The sequence below is a fragment of the Eutrigla gurnardus genome (assembly GCF_963514095.1).
Source record: "Eutrigla gurnardus genome assembly, chromosome: 23".
Classification (NCBI taxonomy): Eukaryota; Metazoa; Chordata; class Actinopteri; order Perciformes; family Triglidae; genus Eutrigla; species Eutrigla gurnardus.
The window spans coordinates 980,324-1,001,496 of NC_139934.1; the positions used below are offsets into that span (position 1 = coordinate 980,324).

The 21,173-nt window shown below is 41.3% G+C and overlaps 3 protein-coding genes across 3 annotated transcripts; 1 reads left to right on the forward strand and 2 right to left on the reverse strand.

Annotated features, from left to right (window-relative positions):
- Positions 1-800: 800 nt before the first annotated feature.
- Positions 801-9,671, reverse strand: LOC311009056 (high affinity immunoglobulin gamma Fc receptor I-like; the record flags this gene model as incomplete). The annotated part of the gene is made up of 7 exons (XM_084003029.1): positions 9,653-9,671; positions 4,331-4,440; positions 4,210-4,245; positions 3,823-4,059; positions 2,931-3,182; positions 2,727-2,834; positions 801-877 (listed from the first exon to the last, which is right to left on the reverse strand). The coding sequence occupies exons 2-7, from the start codon at positions 4,353-4,355 to the stop codon at positions 801-803; spliced, it is 735 nt and encodes a 244-aa protein (XP_083859155.1). The 5' UTR covers positions 4,356-4,440; positions 9,653-9,671.
- On the forward strand, positions 8,286-10,621 carry LOC311009058 (butyrophilin subfamily 2 member A2-like; the record flags this gene model as incomplete). Its single annotated transcript, XM_084003032.1, has 4 exons — positions 8,286-8,586; positions 9,315-9,602; positions 9,686-9,805; positions 10,161-10,621. The coding sequence occupies 4 exons, from the start codon at positions 8,286-8,288 to the stop codon at positions 10,619-10,621; spliced, it is 1,170 nt and encodes a 389-aa protein (XP_083859158.1).
- Positions 10,622-13,411: 2,790 nt separating this feature from the next.
- Positions 13,412-19,615, reverse strand: LOC311009523 (uncharacterized protein). The gene is made up of 14 exons (XM_084003753.1): positions 19,457-19,615; positions 18,983-19,060; positions 18,285-18,626; positions 17,564-17,851; positions 16,959-17,081; positions 16,534-16,700; positions 16,128-16,376; positions 15,809-15,919; positions 15,227-15,484; positions 14,926-15,141; positions 14,352-14,435; positions 14,126-14,239; positions 13,676-13,780; positions 13,412-13,561 (listed from the first exon to the last, which is right to left on the reverse strand). The coding sequence occupies exons 2-14, from the start codon at positions 19,050-19,052 to the stop codon at positions 13,418-13,420; spliced, it is 2,271 nt and encodes a 756-aa protein (XP_083859879.1). The 5' UTR covers positions 19,053-19,060; positions 19,457-19,615; the 3' UTR covers positions 13,412-13,417.
- Positions 19,616-21,173: the final 1,558 nt, after the last annotated feature.

A 21,173-nucleotide genomic window follows, 5' to 3' on the forward strand; every position in this document is an offset into this window, starting at 1 on the left:
AGGTGTCAGCAGTGACCACCAATATCAGCGTTTTCAACCAGATATAATTCTCGATGTAAAAACCTTCAAATCTCACATTTCAAGAAAATGAAACACGAGATTCAAAATAAATAAATAAATGATGACTTAATGCAACAATTAATTACGGTATTAACCTAGTGATTGGCCTTAAAAAGAGATAATGATGGGTTTTCCTTGGCAGAGGTTTGGGGTAATAACATTGCCAGCTGGACCTGGATGAGCTTTGCCTCTGTAAACTCGCCTGCAACGTCTTTTGATGGCCAGCAGGTGGCGCAAAAGACTTGCTGTTCAGTTGTTTCTGAATGTTTGAAGAGGTTACACATGTTGCAGCTCTGTGCCACTTTCTTGTCAGTGTATTTGCTGCATTTTTTATCAATCAAACTCTCCTCATTGGTTTCCACGGTTACGTGACTGTTGCGTAATTATGTTACGTCTGTTTTGGCACAAACTTATGATTAACCCTAACCTGAAACGTCTGGAAGTGATGTAGCCACCCATGTTATGTACTTGATGATAAAACCTATCAAATAAGTAGATTGGGAGAAATGATTGTTAATAGTTGAAAAATACATTTAGGCAAAGATGTGGAATATTAAGGTTTGTTGAAAAGTTGATGCTAAACTGTATTTCTGGTGTGTATGAAGCAGCAGTCGAAGGGCTATGAATGAGATGGACAAACTGAAGTTACGCTGATTGATACAAGTTTAATTATACCAATGATGTATGACAAAAGATGTGAAATATTATTAACTGTATATTAATTCATTAAAACAATAAATTCAGATGACGTCTTGTGGCCTGCTGCTTGTATCAGCCTGGTGGTCGCTTGCTTCACGTCCTTCTGAAGTCGTCTTCCCTGTTTGGAGACGGAAAACAAATAAGGAAAGAAGAACTTTTGTCAATCATTCTGAAATTCAAGATCATTCAGTGGCGGTACTGATGGAGTCCCGCGTTCCCTATGGGGTCTTATTAAAATTGTACCTTAATTACACATATGATGTTTGTCAGTGCAACAGCTCTTTAAGCTACGTAAGAACATTAACCACTGAAGATCGTGAATGCAACCGAAACAAACTGACCTCCCCTATCCGTAGGGAGTGGGTGGAATACATTGGCCACATATACATCAAACATAGACTCAGAGCTTTTCCGTTGTCGGTTGGGACGGCGTTATCAGCCATAGCTAGCCAGTAGAGCTCGAAACAAGGAGAAGCTCTGATTTCAACACACACACACACACACACAGAGGGACCGTTATGTCATTCTCTGCTCCGGTAAACATTTCAGAGCAGAGCAGGTGTTTCGGATCAATGAGTGACCGTGTTAACTGGTGACTACCAGACGGAAGCTGTTGAAAACACCCAACAGAACATGCATGTGTGCTCGAGTGTCAAGTTACGCCTGAACGTCACCAGATAACACGGCCACTTGTTTTACTGAAACACCCGTTTGCACTGAAGCTGAATTTTGTACAACTTGAATACTTGGAATATTGCCATACAGTAGCGTTGCAAAATAGTGGCAATGTGCAGCAGAAGGTCAAGTTTTAGTGAACATATTGTCAACAGGGCCTTTACTGGATATGAGCGATCCGGTATTGCCGTCAGTCTTACGTTTAGTGGACTACAGAATAGATGGTTCTCTCTTCTGGCTCGATTCCGGCTCTGGACCATTCAGGCTCTGTGAAATAAATACCACAATATTCAGAATTGACAGATTCTTTGTTTCGTGTTATTTACATGATTTTACAACTCTTTGTTGCTTGTGCCTTGAAGCTGATACTCAAAGATGATTTTTTTTTAAACTTTCCATCTCAGTGACTGTGAGAAACCTCTTGTCAGGTAGGTGATTATTTTAAAGCTGCTGAGAGACCATTTCACTCTGTGGTTTTCTCGTGTGGTTTATAACTGACAGCATCAAATGTTCTGCAGACATTATGTAAAAATAGAAAAAAAAGACACTCACATGCTGTACACATTGTCAAGCTGTTAAACCTCAATAATAGGAGTTAAAGGTTTTGTACACGTGAACATGCAACGTTTCCTCATATCAACTATTTCTCTTACAAAACTGGAGAAATTAAACTAAACTGCACTTTCAATTCTGCCTCCGGCAATAAAATAATAATTTCAGATTAAAGTATTTGCAAATGGCAAGACAACATATTTTTTGCATATATCGTTAAATAGGTCCTGCTGTTGGGTTGTTGTCCTTCTTCGGCCCCCTCCACGTCTCCTGGTGTACTGGCCTGTCTCCTGGAATCTCCTCCATACTGTGCTGGGGGACACAGCAAACCTTCTTGCATTGATGTGCCATCCTGGATGAGTTGCACTAACTGGGCAACTTCTGTGCATTGGAGAAACCGCCTCATGCTACCTCTAGTGGTGCAAACACTGCCAAAATTAAAAAAAGAAGAAAATCTGCCAGAAAGGCCGAGAACAGAGAAATGTTCTGTGGTCACCACCTGCAGAACCATTCCTTTATAGGGATGTCTTGCTAATTGCCACTCGTTTCCACCTGTGTTCTGTTCCATTTACACAACAGCAGGTGAAATTGATTCCCAATCAGTGCTGCTACTGTGTTTTTTAGCACAGTATATGTCGTGATAGGAAGGGCAGCAGAGGAGATGCATGGAACACAAAGCACCATCATTAAGGCGTCTGCTGAAGTTTATCATTCAATGTGATTTCCAGGAGACGCTGTACCTTTCCGACAGAGAAGTCCCGTCAGCAACAGCAGCAGAGCCACCAACGAAACACCGAGCCACAGCAGAGAAGGAGGCGAGGAGGGGAGATGAGGGGAGCGTCCAGCAGCTAGGAAGGAAGTTAATAAACGTGAATTAAACATCCATCTTGAACCTGGAGAGGGAAAAAGACATCCAAACATACAAAAGCAAAAAACAAAATCACCTTGACTTGTTTTTGAAACAGCCAGCCAGCTCTGTGGGGATTCTCCGGATCCAGAGATGCTGCACTTATAGAGTCCTTCATCAAACTTGGACACATTTTTGATGGTCATGTGGTTTTCGTACCCGGTGACGAGGGGGGATCCGTCTTTGTAGAAATCAGCAATTTGTCTGGAGCTTTTCTCCTTACAATGAAGAATCACGTCGTATCCCTCCACCACAGGACGGGCAGGAACTTCCAGGATCACAGAACCATCTGAACAATGTGGGCAAAAGATATTTTCTGTTAAACCTCCTATATATATTCAGCAGAAAACGTGGAGAACAGACACAACAATATACAGTATTATTGCATGTAACAGGAGCTATTACTTCATTTGTGCAGGACTTGAAGTGCTTGTTGGGGAAAATAATAAAACAAATAAATGCAAAAGATAAATGCAAGACCTATATATGCAACCTGATCTCATGGGAAGGCATATAAATACCTTGTCCTGATCGTCCACCATAAGCAGATGGCGTAAATTCCTTGAGTGCATCTTCTCCTAATACCAGCCTTTTGGAGAAACTTAGTGGAGTGCCAACAAACTATTTATCTGTATTGACATTGTGCAGACAAAGCTCTGTTTTAGCCCTAAACTAGTTGCCCTGACTAATTTGAGAAACAGGAAGCATTTCTGCGATTTCAGTTATTGTTTGAGGTCACCATGCCGGATTACTTCTTGCTGTTGCAGGAACCGGTTCTGTTAGGTCCAAAATTCCAGCACAGATACCTAATTCTTTTTAGCATCTTCCTAAATATGTCTCTTGACTGCATGAAAATGTTCCACTGTTGAACTGGAGACCTCAAACACACACTGAAAAGTGAATGTTCATTGATAATTTGCTGAACACACCCGTGACGGTGATGTTGACAGCGTTGCTGGTGTTCCCCCGTGCATCTTCACACCAGTACTCTCCACTGTGTCTGCTCATGGCAGGATCCATGGTGCAGGATGGTGCTGATGAGTCCCAGCTGTAAGAATCGGTTGGACTTGTTTTGTGGAGCTTCCACATCACTCTCCATTCAGTCAAACCACTGAACTCTTTGCATTTAACATTGACGGCCTCATATTCGAAAAACTGCAGTCTGTCTGGAAAAACACAAGGAAAAACTCCATCTGAGACGGAGAGAAATTAAATAGTAAACGTTAATTCAGTCAGTTTTTGTTAACGTAATAAACGTTTACAAAAACTGAAGACTGTAGAACTCTATACATGAAAATGAATTAAGTCCAACTTACCAGCTTGTCCAACCAGCAGAGCCAACACCTCCACTACTGGAGAAAACCATGAAAAGAGATGTACTTTACTCAGTGTCCATATGTGTCTGCTGGGAGAGTAAAATCAAGTCTCAGTACTCACTCAGTCTGAGTTGTGTGACCTCCATGATGTCTTCCTGCTGACTGTCTGAGCATCAGCCTGAATACCTTATGGTGTAGGTCAGAACCTCCTCTTCCTATTTTCATTATTTCCTGTTTGAATCAGACACACAGAAACATCTATGTGAGGCAGAGCTGCTGTAGTGCAGATAATTGTCTCACTGGTTTCATCCAGGAAACGATAAGGGTGGGAAGATCAACAATAAATCATCCGTAATGTCTCAATTTTGGGGAACACAAATTTAGTGGACACAAAAGCAGACTCACACGAAAAAAGTAATGAAGGTTAATGATGAAAATAAACATACTTTAAACAGTCCAAAAAGCAGGCAACAAAGGGGAAGAGCCCAAAAATCAAAGCAGGCAAATATCCAAGAAAGAACAGGAATAACATAGTAAACCGAACAACAAAGTGACACAGTTAAAACACGCAGGATGCACCTGAACTGAGTGAAATGACGCGGAAGTATCGAGGTTGCAGCCTTGATAAGAGTTAGATGATCTAACAAGTCTTTAGATTGTCTGTGTTATGTTTATTGGATTTACAACACTTGGTGGCTGTTTTGCTAGGGAGGACGTGCAAGCTTAGGGCCGTGTTGGATACTTCCTGATGTGCAAAATTATCTACTCTGTTATAGATCTATATCATCCGCCATGGCAGAATTACATAGCCTCGTGTTCCTTATAAATTCTCCTTCACATCTTTCTTTGAGCTCATGATTTTTTCCATCAAGGTCACAGAAAAAGGGCTCGGGGAAGATTGAGGACATCATTTTTCATTTTTATAATTCGACTGCAGCCAATGAGTTTGACATTCCTGCTCTGTCTGCTGAAACTCTACCTGAATTGGAATGGTTTCCTTCACGCTGTATGCCCACGGCCATGGTTTGTGCCAGCGTCCCCCCTGGTTCTTGGTGTCGCTGCAGTCCTGGCTGGTTGGTGTAAATTTAAACGTAAGTCACACTTGTTAAGTTGTATTTTATGTAAGTTTGATGTTGTTTGTGTGAATATACAGTATTTTTGTATTGTCGTATTTTGTGCTATCAGGGAAACAAATGTTTTGATTCACTGGATTTCGTGTTTAATAACATGTTCTTGTGTGTTTCGGTATTGCATCTTTCTTTTTTAGAAAAACAACAACAAACAACAACAAAGCTGAATTTGAGAAGGAAAACGAATTGCTGAAGAGGCAAGGAGAAGACAAAGACACGTTACTAGAGAACCTGAAGAGGCAAGGAGAAGACAAAGACACGTTACTAGAGAACCTGAAGAGGCAAGGAGAAGACAAAGACACGTTACTAGAGAACCTGAAGAGGCAAGGAGAAGACAAAGACATGTTACTAGAGAACCTGAAGAGGCAAGGAGAAGACAAAGACACGTTACTAGAGAACCTGAAGAGGCAAGGAGAAGACAAAGACACGTTACTAGAGAACCTGAAGAGGCAAGGAGAAGACAAAGACACGTTACTAGAGAACCTGAAGAGGCAAGGAGAAGACAAAGACATGTTACTAGAGAACCTGAAGAGGCAAGGAGAAGACAAAGACATGTTACTAGAGAACCTGAAGAGGCCAGGAGAAGACAAAGACACGTTACTAGAGAACCTGAAGAGGCAAGGAGAAGACAAAGACACGTTACTAGAGAACCTGAAGAGGCAAGGAGAAGACAAAGACATGTTACTAGAGAACCTGAAGAGGCAAGGAGAAGACAAAGACATGTTACTAGAGAACCTGAAGAGGCAAGGAGAAGACAAAGACATGTTACTAGAGAACCTGAAGAGGCAAGGAGAAGACAAAGACACGTTACTAGAGAACCTGAAGAGGCAAGGAGAAGACAAAGACATGTTACTAGAGAACCTGAAGAGGCAAGGAGAAGACAAAGACATGTTACTAGAGAACCTGAAGAGGCCAGGAGAAGACAAAGACACGTTACTAGAGAACCTGAAGAGGCAAGGAGAAGACAAAGACACGTTACTAAAGAACCTGAAGAAGCAAGGAGAAGAAAAAGACACGTTACTAGAGAACCTGAAGGAGGAACTGGAGGAACAGCACGATCAACTCCAAAAACAAGTTGATGAGGTGGAGAAAGAGAAGGAGGAGAACAAGAGGCAGCTTCAGGCAGTGGAGATGGAAATAACAGAGAGAGAATCTGACAAACAATTGATAAAAGACAAAAAGAACCTCTTAGAGGCTCAGTCAAAATTGAACCTGACAAAGAACAATTATGAGAGACTTAAACTAAAGATGGACCAATGGTTGGCCTCGATACAGTCTGAGTTAACAAAGTAGGGGAGGGATGTTCAAACCTGGTCGGACCAGCTGAGCCGTCCATAAAAGTGGAAGCAAGTTGATTCATAATGTGCTCTTCACCAAATGTAATGGCCAGGAATAATCAGCCCACGTGTTTTTGCAAATTAGCGAACAAAGTTATCTTTGGTATCACTTTCATTATCACCAACTCTGTCGCAGCTGAATCACTGGACATTTATGACGGATAATAAAATCAAATAGATGTGAGTAGTTGAGTGCAGACGACATGTGAGGACAAGATTTTATTGACATATTTGCATGTTTATATAAAGGTGTCAAAAAGCTGAGCAGCTGCATGATTTATATTAATCATGTCTGGTTGTTGTTCAATAATGGCTGATTATTTCAGATCAAATAAAATCTTGTTTAAAAAGTTTTTTGTGGAAGTTTGTCCTTATTCACCGTCACATTTATGTATAGCCGGGTGAAAATGGTTGGACCCACAATGCAGGCGGAGACAAAAAGGTAGAGTGGATGCAAGTCTACAGGAAAAGCAAACCGGATTAAAGCTGCAGAGTCAGCACACCTCATCTTATAGGTGCTCATGTTCAAAGTACAAATGGTTTGATTTGAGGACTTTGTCCCCCACAGTCTAAGAGATATGAGGAGACACGCACACAACAGGTATGTGGGGTTAAAATTCTGCTTTTAAAATGGCTGCTATCATGTTTTCATGTTTTCTATAAAAATATAGAAAGAAAACAGAACTTCCTTTACCATTGACTGAATGTGAGACTTTAGTGTTACCTGCTCCGTTCGTGTTTGGGTATTTGCCGCTGCCTCGCCTGTAATAAATATGTCCAAACTCGCTAGTTTAAGTGACGTCCATTTTAAAGTGTATCTCGGAGTTGTTTGTTCCATATCAGGAGATGCTTATCTTTGTACTTTTGTGAAAATGGGGAAATCAAAAACAGCTTATGTTTGCATTTTAGCAAGTTCTCGCCACTAAAATTCTTAGTATTAGCTATTAGCAGTTGGTGTTTGCAAAGGACCCATAGATGTACACACTACTATCACTGGCGTACTGATACTGAAGAAAGCATTAACGTGTAGTTCATCTTCCCATAATGTTACAGAGATCCCGTCCAAATGGACAGGAAAGTCTGGAATTAGGTTATCATTGGTTTCACTTGCTCATGCAGATTCTGCACAATTCAATATTCATGCACACATTATGCTGCTATAATGTTGTTTACAGTACAAATACTACTTCCCATACCCTTTTTCTACTCTTTCATGTTTCATAAATGTGTATTTGAATTTCCTCACTCCAGGATGGTTCACATTAAGGACGGACTTCACAGACTTGGCGGACCTGTCAGTGTTTTCAAGAACATTGTCGTCTGCTTCCTTCTCCAAACACAGTTTTGTGGAGGTAACTTCACAAACAACATAACAGGAAAACACGTTGAGCTACCTTCTGTTGAAAATTATAACATAGAAACAATTCATTCATGCCCTTGTCTGTTAACCCAGAAACAATTTTAGATAGAAAACTGGAAAGACACAACAGAAACCACAATCAACACCTCATATTTGTGGTGAATATTCAACCTGAAGGGGAAGTTAATGCAAACCTCACGTTTTCCAGGTCAGTCCCAGGTGATTGGTCCACTCCAGCCTGTCATTGCGATGGTTGGTGATGACGTCGTTCTACCTTGTCAGCTGGAACCTCCCGTTGATGCTGTTTCCATGACGATGGAGTGGAGGAGACTCGACCTGGACCCCAGATTTGTGCATGTGTGGCATGAAGGTCAGGAGCTTCTGGCTGACCAGAACGAGGCCTACAAGGGACGAACATCTCTGTCCGTCAACAAGCTGAAGCTCGGAGACATCTCACTGAAACTGTCCAGGGTGAAGATCTCTGATAACGGGACGTACAGATGCTACATTCCAAGGCCGAATAAAGAATATGTTGTTGGGCTTCATGTTGGTGAGTAAACTGACTATGCTGCCCCACATACAGACCTTCTCTGCCTTAGAATTTGCCACTCATTTATCCAAACATTGGGCTCAGGTTGGGGTTCACCGTCTTACTTCTGTAGTCTTCAACACCTAGACCCGCCGAGGAACTGGACCCTGTGATTAATGCACAACCTGCTGTAATATCTGAGCTACAACTGCCCCAATGTGGGGAACTATTTACCCTTGCATGTACTGTTAAACTCTATAAATCAAGTCTATATTTTCTTCAGCTGATTTTACCAAAAAGCATGCTGTTATTTGTGTTTATTTCATTTAAATTGGCAGTTTCTGCAACACAGTTTTATTTTTTAATGTTCAAATGTGGACTTTTGAATAATTTGTATCATCACAAACCTGTCGCCTTAAAATGACGTTACCATGCAAATAAACTGCACTCTCAATTAAGCTTTGAGGTGTTTTCTCCTGGATTTTGGCTGCAGATTTAAATGTGGTGGTTGAAACTAAACAAAATCACAACAAAACTACTTGTGATTGTGTCTAGTATTTGGTTTGGCTCAAAGTAAGTAAGTTTGTTCAGCAACGTTTAACGTCATTGAGTCAAATTTAATGGGACACAGACAGTGGCCTCCTGCGTAAAATTCCTGTTTGTTTGACCCATCCACCTTTAATTATTACCTATCACCATTGATACATCGTTCAAGCCTTGGACCAATCATGTCTGTCTGATCTGATCAGGTGCTGCCTCCTCAGCTGCTGTCAGCCTAGCAGGCATCAACAAGACCACCAATGGAGTCATGTTACAGTGTGAGTCTGAAGGCTGGTATCCAGAGCCCGAGCTGTTGTGGCTGGATGCTGAGGGGAACCTCCTCTCTGCTGGACCTCCAGAGACCCTCCGAGGTCCTGATGACCTCTATACTGTCAGCAGCAGAGTGACTGTGGACAAGAGAGACAACACCACCTTCACCTGTAGAGTCCAGCAGAAGGACACCAACCAGACCAGAGAGACCCACATCCATGTTCCAGGTAGGGATTGTTTCCAAAATAACTTCCCTACTCATGAAACACACACTGACCTCATGCAACTGTTCTCTCTTTTGTCATTTCAGTGGATTTCTTCATGGCTCCGTCTACTTGTACTGCATCTATCGCCATCTCTTTTGTGTTTGGCCTCATGTTGGTTCTTGCTGCCGGTCTTTTGTTCTGGAAATGGAAACAAAACAAAAACGGTGAGACAAAGATAAATTTGACTTTTTTAATAACGCATTTCCTAGTATGTGGCTAATCATTGGACAACCGTCAGAAGACAGCCTACTGTGTAACATTCTTAACCTCTGGTTTCCACTTTCAATGCTAAAACTTTGGATAATAAAATAGGAGTCGAAGCCAATGTAACAGGATGATCAGCGGCGGTCATTTTCTTGTGTACTGTTACCATTGCAAGTGTTGTAGCAGGACACTTCTGTATAAAGAAACCCGACTTACAGCAAGACAGTTTTTGGCTTCTGACTCTGTAGATTCACATCTTTATTATTTCTAATAAAAGTCATATGATAAAACAACACTGCTTCTGTTTCTACACAGAGACCAAGACAACGACAGAGCAGCCTCTGATGGAAGCAGACAGAAGAAAAGAAAACGAGAAAGTGGAGGAGGAGGAAAACGGGGAAGAGGGAGAACTGAATGATATGACACAAGTTATTAATGTGACACAAGTTATTAGTATACTGACGGAGCTGAAGGACGGACTGAAGAAGCAGAAAGAGAAACATCAAGAGCAAATTAACAAGACAGAAGAACTGGTGAAGAAGACTGAAGAGGAGGTTAAATCATTGGAGAAAAAAGAAAGAGAGAAGGAGGTAGATAAAATGGAGATCAAAGTTCAGGGATACTACAAACTCAAAGAGCTCGTAACAGAGAACAAGATGAACTGGGTGAAGAGGAAGGAAGAACAACAACAACTGGATCTGAATATAGACAAACTGATACATAAAACAATGACTGAGATGGAGAGATTTACAGAAAAAGAAGGAGAAAAAACATGAAGAAACAACAGGAGGAGATTGAGAGGAAAGCATAACAATCTCAGATTTTAAAACATCGAAATGGCATTTACATCTACTGTTATTAGTTAGTTTAATCCCAGTCAGAGTGAAGGAGTACTAAGAGCTTTTGCTTAAGTAAAATTAGTGTAGAAATGCTTGTTGTTTGTTACAAGTCCTGCATTCAAAGTCTGCATCAAAATATACTTAAAGTAAAATATGCAGAATGGACTGTTATGTTTCAAGAGTACTGATGCAATAATGTTACAGCTGGTAATGGTGGAGCTCAATAATAATGGATATTGCTTTGAGGAACATTTTCAACAATGCTTTTAAGTATTCCATCCATCCATCGTCTACCACTACCCTGTATTCAGGGTCACGGAGGCTGAAGCCGATCCCAGCTGACACCCACCTGGACAGGTAACCATCACAGGGCTTGCTTTCAAGTATTGATTCCTGTTAATGGCTTAATTGTACTATTCTAATTATGTTTTGTCTGCATTATATCTAATAGTTTCAGTGCGACATTGACAGTGATAAAAAAGTGGGTTTGTAATTAAATTGATGGAACAAAAACAACAACTCAACAAGAGTGTCCACGTCTAAACCTGTTTGTTATTCAGTGTCAAAATAAACTAAATGTAAAATTCATTCACTTTTCTTTGTCCCTTTTTTGTTAGGTCTTTAAATGCTGTTGACATTTTTAATATATAGAAATATTTTCTGAGGTAAATCTCTAAGTCTGTGGTCCCCCAGAGCTCTAGATATATAGACCTTCACATCAGCCCAGAGACCAGACCAGACTATGAGGAGGAACCAGAGACTGTCTGTGTACCCCCAGAGGTCTAGATAGTAGCTCACATCAGCCCAGAGACCAGACCAGACTGTGGAGAAACCACAAGGTCTCTAAGGTATTTTTGTCTAGATGACCTTATTTGGAGTGATGATGGAGCAACTACAATGGTAGCATAGCCTAGCACCCATCAACCAGACCCCTGCAAGCAGTGATGTACGGGTCCTCGCACACACGCAAGTCGGGAGTGCTAAGACCGCCTGCCAGTGTCGCGGCCGCCCTACCCGGCCACCGCCACGTCACTGGTCGTCCCGTGCCTGAGTTTTCATCCGTTAATAACCGTATCAGACATTTAAAGTCATCATGCTCGGCTGGTGTACAAAGTTCCACCACATTGGGACTGTAGCAACTCACTGGAAACGTCACTTCCTCTTATATAAAGAAAAAGCATCACCGCGGTAACGCCGTTCAAGGCGTCCTCCCAACCTTCAACAGTAAGCATGAGCAATGTCTGGAGGATCCATCTGAAATGATGATGATCTTCGTCGATGCAACAACAGTTCGGAACAGTGATTCTTCACAACCAAGTGTTATACTGTTTTACTTTCATTGTTTTTATTATTTTAGTATTCATGCAAAACATACACAGAAGTATTGACTGCAAAATTGTTACATTCAAAAGTTGGTCGGCACAAATATTTAAAAAAACAGTGTAAAAATATCTGTCTATAAATACAAAATTACATCTTTTTTAGATAATTTGTTAAGATGGATCCCACAGGATAAAAATAAAAAAAAACATTGATTTGACTCGGATTAAATATCATTCATATCATTACATATAAAACGGCATAACAAAGATCTGTGAAGCTGGAATGATAATGTCACATCTAAAGATACAAAGCCAAAGTTACTGGGTGAAGTTAGCTTACATTTAGACAGTGAGCTTAATTTATTATTAGTGCTGTCAATCGATTAAAATTAATTAACTAATTAATCGCACAATTTGCCGTGATTAATCGCAATTAATCGCTTTCGTTCTTCTTAAGAATAAAGTATGTTATAATGGATATTTAAATGTAAAATGATGGAATTTATGTAGAATCAACACAAAGGAAGTATTTAAATTCAAATATATAATATAATTGTTAAATAGCAGCTTTTTTAACTTTAAGCACAGATTCTCTCATGTGAACGAAAGATTTCCAAAGAAACCATTAAGGCCATCAAAATTGACTGTCAGCTTGAAAAAGGCATATTTCTTATATGCACTAACAGAACATTTCAAAAAGGTCCACAATAGAACATGCAAATATGGAAAAAAGAACAAGGGAATATTCTGCTGTGAAGTCAGAATGATAAATCCTTTTCACTCCATAGAACAGCAAGTCAGCTTAGTCCTCCTTTACATTCAGCCCGTTACTGAGACAGACCAGTCTGTTTACATCGTCAGAGGACAGAGCAGCACACGCCACATCTAGTGTTTCTCACGCAGACAAATTACCAGGATAGTTAAAAAAAAAACTGCTCGGCGATGCTCGCCATGACCCACCCCCCCCTCCCCGCTGACGCCGCAGCCTCAGCCAAAATTTGACGCTGAACTCTGTTAAAAACGAATGACTAACGGCTTTGCGGCACACATCGTCATAGGTGTTACGTCAGCCGCCACGTGAAGTAAACAAAAAAAAGCTGCGTTAATTTTGTTAAAAAAAATGTATGTGTTAAATATTTCAAAATTAACGCAAAGATTAACGCGTTAATTTTGACAGCACTATTTATTTTAAAATTCAGGTCATTATTTGATATAGGAAGAGAGATGTTTTACAACACTGAAGAATTCATTTCCACTCAAATACAGCATTAAAACCAAAAACATATTTTTCACCAGATTTCAAACAAAACCTGTTTTTAAATGTTGAATTCAGCAGAAGAAGAAACATCGAGTATTCTGGTGTTAGTGATGGTAGTTAAGAGAACACAAAAGTATGATACCTGTCTAATTATTACTTTTTTATTTTAGTATTGAGTTGATGTCGGGTGTGGCCCGTGTCGTTGACGAGGGTGAACTTCAGTGTGTCTTCAGGGTTCCAGATCAAGTCCTTCCACTTCAGGTCAGTGGAACAAAGACGGGGACCCGGATGGAATATCTGTAAAATACAAAGACTATCAGAGACTAGCAAGCAGAAACATTAAAAAAACATTGTAATAATGTATTATTATTATGATAGTAAACATAAATAGAGAAATCAAGAACAACTCACATTGACAGGTTTTCCAGACTTGAGTTCGATTGAATTCTCAAATGTGTAAATGCTGGTTTTCCCGTTGACCTCCATTTCTAACTTCCAGCCTTCCAGTTGTTGGTTCTGCAGGATGGAAATGAGATGTGAGAGGGAGGATGAGACAAAGACAGACCGAGGTCCTGATCCCATGAGACGTGTTGTCATAGGCTTCAGAAATGATGTCTATGGTCCAAACAACAAGGTCGCTGCCATATTTATGTCTAGATGACGTTCATCTGGAGCGAACCTCTCGTGTGTTGCCACTTTGTGCCTGAACCTTAACGGTAACGTAGGAAAACAATGTTTTTCTGAGTGTGATCGGCTCTAACTCGTTAATGTTCCACCTGAATCCACCGGGATTAGAAATGACTGAATGTTTACATGACATACACCTGGTTAACATACTGTTGTACATATTCTACACGTTACCTCATGGGACTCGTTTATGAGACGAATATGTTGGCGCCGTTGGTCGGCCTCAATGACAATACCAGGTCCTGTTGTTGAGCTGCTGTCGTCCTGCTGAGAACCGTCATCCTCTGGCTGAAATACATGAAATTGGATTTATAATTCATATTTTGTCATCTTAACATTTTTTAGAATGAGATTTAAACACAGATCAACTAATAAAAAATGATTTAGGTGAATAATGTACCTTGATATTCAGATCCTTCATCTGGTTCTCCACTTCTGGCTCAGCTTGCTCCATTTTGGTCTCCTCTTCACGAAGATTCTCCAGCTGGGAGGGAAAGAGAGATGAAGAGAGACTTTTTATTATGTTTGGGACTTTTTTTAGTGCACATTTCATCCTTAAATCAAATAAGACGACGTAAAAACAAATGACCAAAAAAATCTGATCTTTATCTTTTATTATTTTTTCTCTCATGGTTAGTTTGATCATGTTGGTCTCAACAACAAATCAATATCATATGAAGAAGATATTGTTCAAAGATGAATGTTTTCAGGTTATTTCATGTTTTTTTCAGTCTCCTTGTTTCCACTGCGCTGCTGGACTAACTGGGAGGACGAGAGGATGGAGAGAGTCATATTTTATTTTATTAAGTAAATGTTCACATGATATTAATGTCGGAAAGGATCTACTTTGTAAAATAAAAAAGGTTGTTCTTCGTTCTGACGAGCTTTAAACAATAATATTTCAAATGGGATCTCATATCCATTGGTGAGTCAAACAGACAGACAGTGTGTGGATCTGAGTGGTGTGTGTTTACTTCTCTATTGAGCTGGCTGATCTCTTCATCCTTCATCTTCAGTTGACTCTTGGTCTTCTCCAGTTCTTCATTTGCCTCCTTCAGCTCTTTATTTGTCTTCTCCAGTTCTTCATTTGCCTCCTTCAGCTCTTTATTTGTCTTCTCCCGTTCTTGATTTGCCTCCTTCAGCTCCTTTTTCAGCTCCTCCTTCTTCTTATTAGATGTAAATTTCTGAAGCTGACAGAGGACAGAGATTAGATGGACATGAAAAAAGAAATGATTTTATTCATCAAGATACCACATCTGAGTGGTGTGTGTTTACTTCTCTATTGAGCTTGCTGATCTCTTCATCCTTTATCTTCAGTTGACTCTTGGTCTTCTCCAGTTCTTCATTTGCCTCCTTCAGCTCTTTATTTGTCTTCTCCAGTTCTTGATTTGCCTGCTTCAGCTCTTTATTTGTCTTCTTCAGTTCTTGATTTGCCTCCTTCAGCTCTTTATTTGTCTTCTCCAGTTCTTGATTTGCCTCCTTCAGCTCCTTTTTCAGCTCCTCCTTCTTCTTCTGAAATGGACGTTTCTGAAGCTGACAGAGGACAGAGATTAGATGGACATGAAAAAAGAAATGATTTTATTCATCAAGATACCACATCCACATGATTTCCTGACATTGCTGGTTAATATTTCTGTTATTTGAATCTCTCCTGACATTTCTGAATTGTGTCTCTTCGCTCCCATTTCTCTTCTCATACATGTGGTCTTTCTCTGTCCTTCCTCCTTTGTCCACGTTTGTTTTATTATTTGCTTTGCTCTTGTTCTTTCCTCGTTGTTACTTGTTCAGATCAAACTTTACTTTTCCAGCTCTTGTTTTTGTCTCCATCTACTGGAAACAGCCCGTCTCTTTACTTACGAAGTTTCCCTTGTCCTTTTTCTCCAGCTCTTCCTTCAGGGTCTGCAGCTCGTTATCGCTGCTCAGCTTCTCTTCTTTGATCTTCTGCAGCTCAGCTTGTTTAGTGTCAAGCTGGAGAGAGACCACACAAGAGTTCATTTATTAATATTTACTTCCAGAAAAGACGGTCTGACTGGACATATTTGGTCTGTGTCCCCTTTGGATCTGGTCTTGGAATGACCTCCTGTTGTTATTGACCTACACAAACGTCTCTGACCTCGTCTACAACGTGGATGACGTAAATAATGTTAGTTCAAAACTAAATCAAGTGAAGACGGACCTCATTCTGCAACGTCTCCACCTGCTCTTTCAGCTCCTGAACCTCCTTCGCCACTTCCTCCCTCCTCTGCTGCTCCTCCATGTTCTGCTGCTCCTCTCTCCTCTGCTGCTCCTCCCTCTCCTCCTCTTTCCTCCTCTGCTCCTCCTGCAGCTCCTGCTCCCTCCTCTGCAGCTCCTGCTCCCACCTCTGCAGCTCCTCCTCCCTCCTCTGCTGCTTCCAGAAAGGCTGCATTGAGGTCATCTTCTGAAACTGAGAGAGGACAGAGATTAGACAGACTCTCCTGACATTTACTTTCATCCTCATCCCTCTTGTTCTTTCCTCGTTGTTGCTTGTTCAGATCAAACTTTACTTTTCCTGCTCTTGTTTTTGTCTCCATCTGCTGGAAACAGCCCGTCTCTTTACTTACAAAGTTTTTCTCCTTTTGCACGTTTCCCTCCGAATCCTCCATTTGTATTCCAGATGTCATGAGTCTCTCTGCTTCTACAGTTATCTGATCGTCAGGCCTGTTCGTTTTAGATTGGTTCTTCCTTTTTTCTTCTTCATCAGTTCCAGCCGAGTGGCGTCTCTTGGTCTCTGTGTAGAAGAAAAAGCAGGAGAGTTAAATGTATGTACATTTCAGGAAATCACAGCATATGAGACACAGTCTAAATGAGGTACAAAAGGGATTATAACGACAAGACACAACAGGAAAAGTAGACAAACCATCACATTGTTTTATCAAACAGCAAAATCTGTAAAATACAGACATTCCCAACCAAAATGTTATTTCCATCATTTATATTACTATTACCCATTACACCTGTGATAATCATTGTTATTAATGTGACTTACTGTTTTGTCTCCATCCCATCCACACAACAAGGAGAAGTATCAGAATAAACACGATGCAAACAGCCAAACCAACAGCCCAACCAGTAATGGAAGCAGCAGCAGACTGGAGCTGAAAGAATTCATCTGAAATGATAAAACACAGAATAACACCACATTCATAGAAAACTGCACCTCAGTGAAACTAAGGGCGCACTCACACGAGGCAACCCGTACCATGCCCAAGCTAGTTTGACTCGTGTCAGTGCTCCATAGGTGCACCTCCTTGGCCCTGATTCGGTTGGATGAGGTATGCTTCGCCGTGGTACAGGTCATGCTTCAGACTTGTGGTGTGAGCGGTACCGGAGCGAACCTGGACCGAGACATAGTGCGATGCTGCTTTTAAAAATGCTGCCCTGAGTGTTTACTCAAGATATGTGCAGTAAAGTTGCAGTCATGTTCTATGTGTTGCTCCCTGTTGTGATGAGTCTTAAGACGACGCTTCTCAGAAACTACTGGAGCAATGTGACTGCAGGCCGGCGGGGGACTGGGGCGGGGGGACGATCGGGCTTGGACACGGTACGGATCAAGTGGCTCTTGTGTAAGTGTGCCCTAAAAGAGTGGTTTACCTGGAACATGGATGTGGGTCTCTCTGGTCTGGTTGGTGTACTTCTGCTGGACTCTACAGGTGAAGGCGTTCTTGTCTCTCTTGTCCACCGTCACTCTGCTGCTGACAGTATAGAGGTCATCAGGACCTCGGAGGGTCTCTGGAGGTCCAGCAGAGAGGAGGTTCCCCTCAGCATCCAGCCACAACAGCTCGGGCTCTGGATACCAGCCTTCGGACTCACACTGTAACATGACTCCATTGGTGGTCTTATTGATTCCTGCTAGGCTGACAGCAGCTGAGGAGGCAGCACCTGATCAGATCAGACAGACATGATTGGTCCAAGGCTTGAACGATGTATCAATGGTGATAGGTAATAAATGGATACGTTTTGACTTATCACAGAGGAGTTCAAGGTGGATGAGGTGCACCTGATCAGATCAGACACACATGATTGGTGCAGTGCTTCAATGACAACATTGGTTTTTGACGTATCACAAAAACATTTCTAATCAAAGACCAACATGTTAACAAAGTGTTAGTGGAAGAGGAAGACTCACCCAATTGAAATGTATTAATATCCTGAAAGATGGCTGTCTGTCTTGAATTCTACACATTACATTTGTAAGAGATGATATAATGAATACATTGTCTTTGCCTTTTAGAGTTTAAAAAATGTTAATCCTACCAACATTCTTTTCTGGAGGCGTATAAAATTAGCCATGCACCATACATAATGGACTTACCAACAACTAGTTGAACGTAGGCATCTCTTCCCAGCCCTGGAATGAAACATCTGTATCTTCCCTGATCGGTGAGTTTCACCTTGGAGAGTTTCAGTGAAATGTTTCCGATCTTCAGCTCATTGACAAACATTGACGTTCTTCCCTCGAAGGTTTTGTGTTTTTTAATCACAAGTTCTTGACCAGAACGCCACAGATAGACAAATCTGGGGTCCAGGTCATGTCTGGCCCACTCCAGCGTCATGGCAACAGCACTCTCCGCAGGTTCCAGGTGACATGGCAAAATGGTGTCATCACCTAGCATTGCTACTATTGGCTGAGATGATCCAATCACCTGAGGCTGACCTAGAAAGACAAATGTCTACTTTAATGTTCCTAAAATCAGTACATGATAGCAACTCCAATAAGACATAGCATTAATAGCATAGATTATATCTTTTATCATTTTTTAAGACGTAGTTTTCTTAATTGTATGAAATGAAAAGAACAATATTGTGCTCGATCAATGATGATCTTTGTAATTGTTTTAGAACCAACACATATAACATTAAGGACTTTATTGATAATTGACAGTGGTTTTGTTGCTTTTCCTTTTATGCTTAATGTTGTCCTGACAGAAAAAAATTAATCCTGTCAGGTGACACAAAACAAAAATAACTAACATTTCGGGACAGTTTGATGAGAGTGTGTTGGTAAGTTACCTCTACAGGAATGTGTTAGGAGGAGCTGGAAAACCAGAACCGTGAAGGTTCTGTCTGTGTGGAAAAGCATCTGAAAAACTTGGAACAACAGGGAAGTATACAGGCTTCAACTAAAGAAGTCAATCTGAAGGCCTGAACTGAACATCACATATACTGACATTGTTCTACTAGTACGTTACACATATTATGTTTCATCATATTATATCCCCCCGTGATGCAACTAATTATGAAAGCGAAATTATAACAACACAATTTATACTTTCACTTTCGTTTCCTGAGTCTTGAAAACATAGCATAGCGAACATAAACGGTTGAAGCTTGACGCTCTATTGATAGTTTAGTTGCACTAGAAGACTGGCAATGTTATGAAGTCAGATAGTTCCGGCACATGAATCAAAATAAAGTGTGATTAACGATTCTGCGCATGCATGGGAGTTTCCCCCCGACACAAAGGCCATGAAGTAACCCACATACCTGCGCGGCTGCAGAGTACGACCGCAAAACTGTGACGTGTCACGAACAGATCGTTCTGAACTCAAAGCATCTGCATCGAAACGTCCTGTTAATGTAAGCTTCGCTCCTTGCTGTCATCGGACGAGAGCAGACGGCAGCAGCTGCGACAGAAGCAGTGGCAGGAAGTCGTAGAAAAAACGGTACATCCTGTTAGGGGCGATTTGTAGGCGATTTGTAGTTTGCGACCACCGTCACGTTTATTTATATTTGCTCGTTAATATCTGTGAATAATTCAGAAGAATCAGGATCAGAATACTTCATTAATCCCATATATATATATATATATATATATATATATATATATATATATATATATATATATATATATATATATATATATATATATGGGATATGGCATTTATATCATTTATATATTCATATACTGTATATATATATTAACCTTAGTGTATCTCATCAAATAAATTAAAAAAACATTATACAAATGTCCATGTCATTTATTGTATGCCTAATATGCATGTTATAGGTTATATCTGTAAGGAAAGGCCCGCATTCTTTTAAAATTCAAGTTCAGGCGCGGACCAATGGGGAACGAGGAGGCTGTTGACATGTGCCTGCCAGCCAATCAGAGCCAGCAGAACACGATCTAACGGCTGCCGACATTTCGCCGGCCGGCTCCGTCTTTGATCTTCGTCACTGCAGACTGGACTCCGCCGGAGAGACTAGTAAACGGTAATGTACGATACTTCTGAATTAAATTAATTACTCTGTGTGACTAAATGTACTTTATTGACCACATGCTAACGTTAATTTGACGAACTAAGTTAATTTAACGCTGTTTCAAACGACTTATGCCTAACGTGTTGTCAGACGTTGCTAGCTAGCTGCTTACACCATTGCATTTAACGTGAACAAGACCTAGCTGTAGCCTGTAGCCTGTAGCTGTAGCCTGTAGCTGGAGCCTGTAGCCTGTAGCTGTAGCCTGTAGCTGGAGCCTGTAGCCTGTAGCCTGTAGCTGTAGCCTGTAGCTGTAGCCTGAAGCTGTAGCCTGTAGCCTGTAGCCTGTAGCTGTAGCCTGTAGCTGTAGCTGTAGCCTGTAGCTGTAGCCTGTAGCCTGTAGCTGTAGCCTGTAGCTGTAGCCTGTAGCCTGTAGCTGTAGCATGTAGCTGTAGCCTGTAGCTGTAGCCTGTAGCCTGTAGCTGTAGCCTGTAGCTGTAGCGTGTAGCTGTAGCCTGTAGCTGGAGCCTGTAGCCTGTAGCTGTAGCCTGTAGCTGGAGCCTGTAGCCTGTAGCCTGTAGCTGTAGCCTGTAGCTGTAGCCTGAAGCTGTAGCCTGTAGCCTGTAGCCTGTAGCTGTAGCCTGTAGCTGTAGCTGTAGCCTGTAGCTGTAGCCTGTAGCCTGTAGCTGTAGCCTGTAGCTGTAGCCTGTAGCTGGAGCCTGTAGCCTGTAGCTGTAGCCTGTAGCTGGAGCCTGTAGCCTGTAGCCTGTAGCTGTAGCCTGTAGCTGTAGCCTGAAGCTGTAGCCTGTAGCCTGTAGCCTGTAGCTGTAGCCTGTAGCTGTAGCTGTAGCCTGTAGCTGTAGCCTGTAGCCTGTAGCTGTAGCCTGTAGCTGTAGCCTGTAGCCTGTAGCTGTAGCATGTAGCTGTAGCCTGTAGCTGTAGCCTGTAGCCTGTAGCTGTAGCCTGTAGCTGTAGCGTGTAGCTGTAGCCTGTAGCTGTAGCC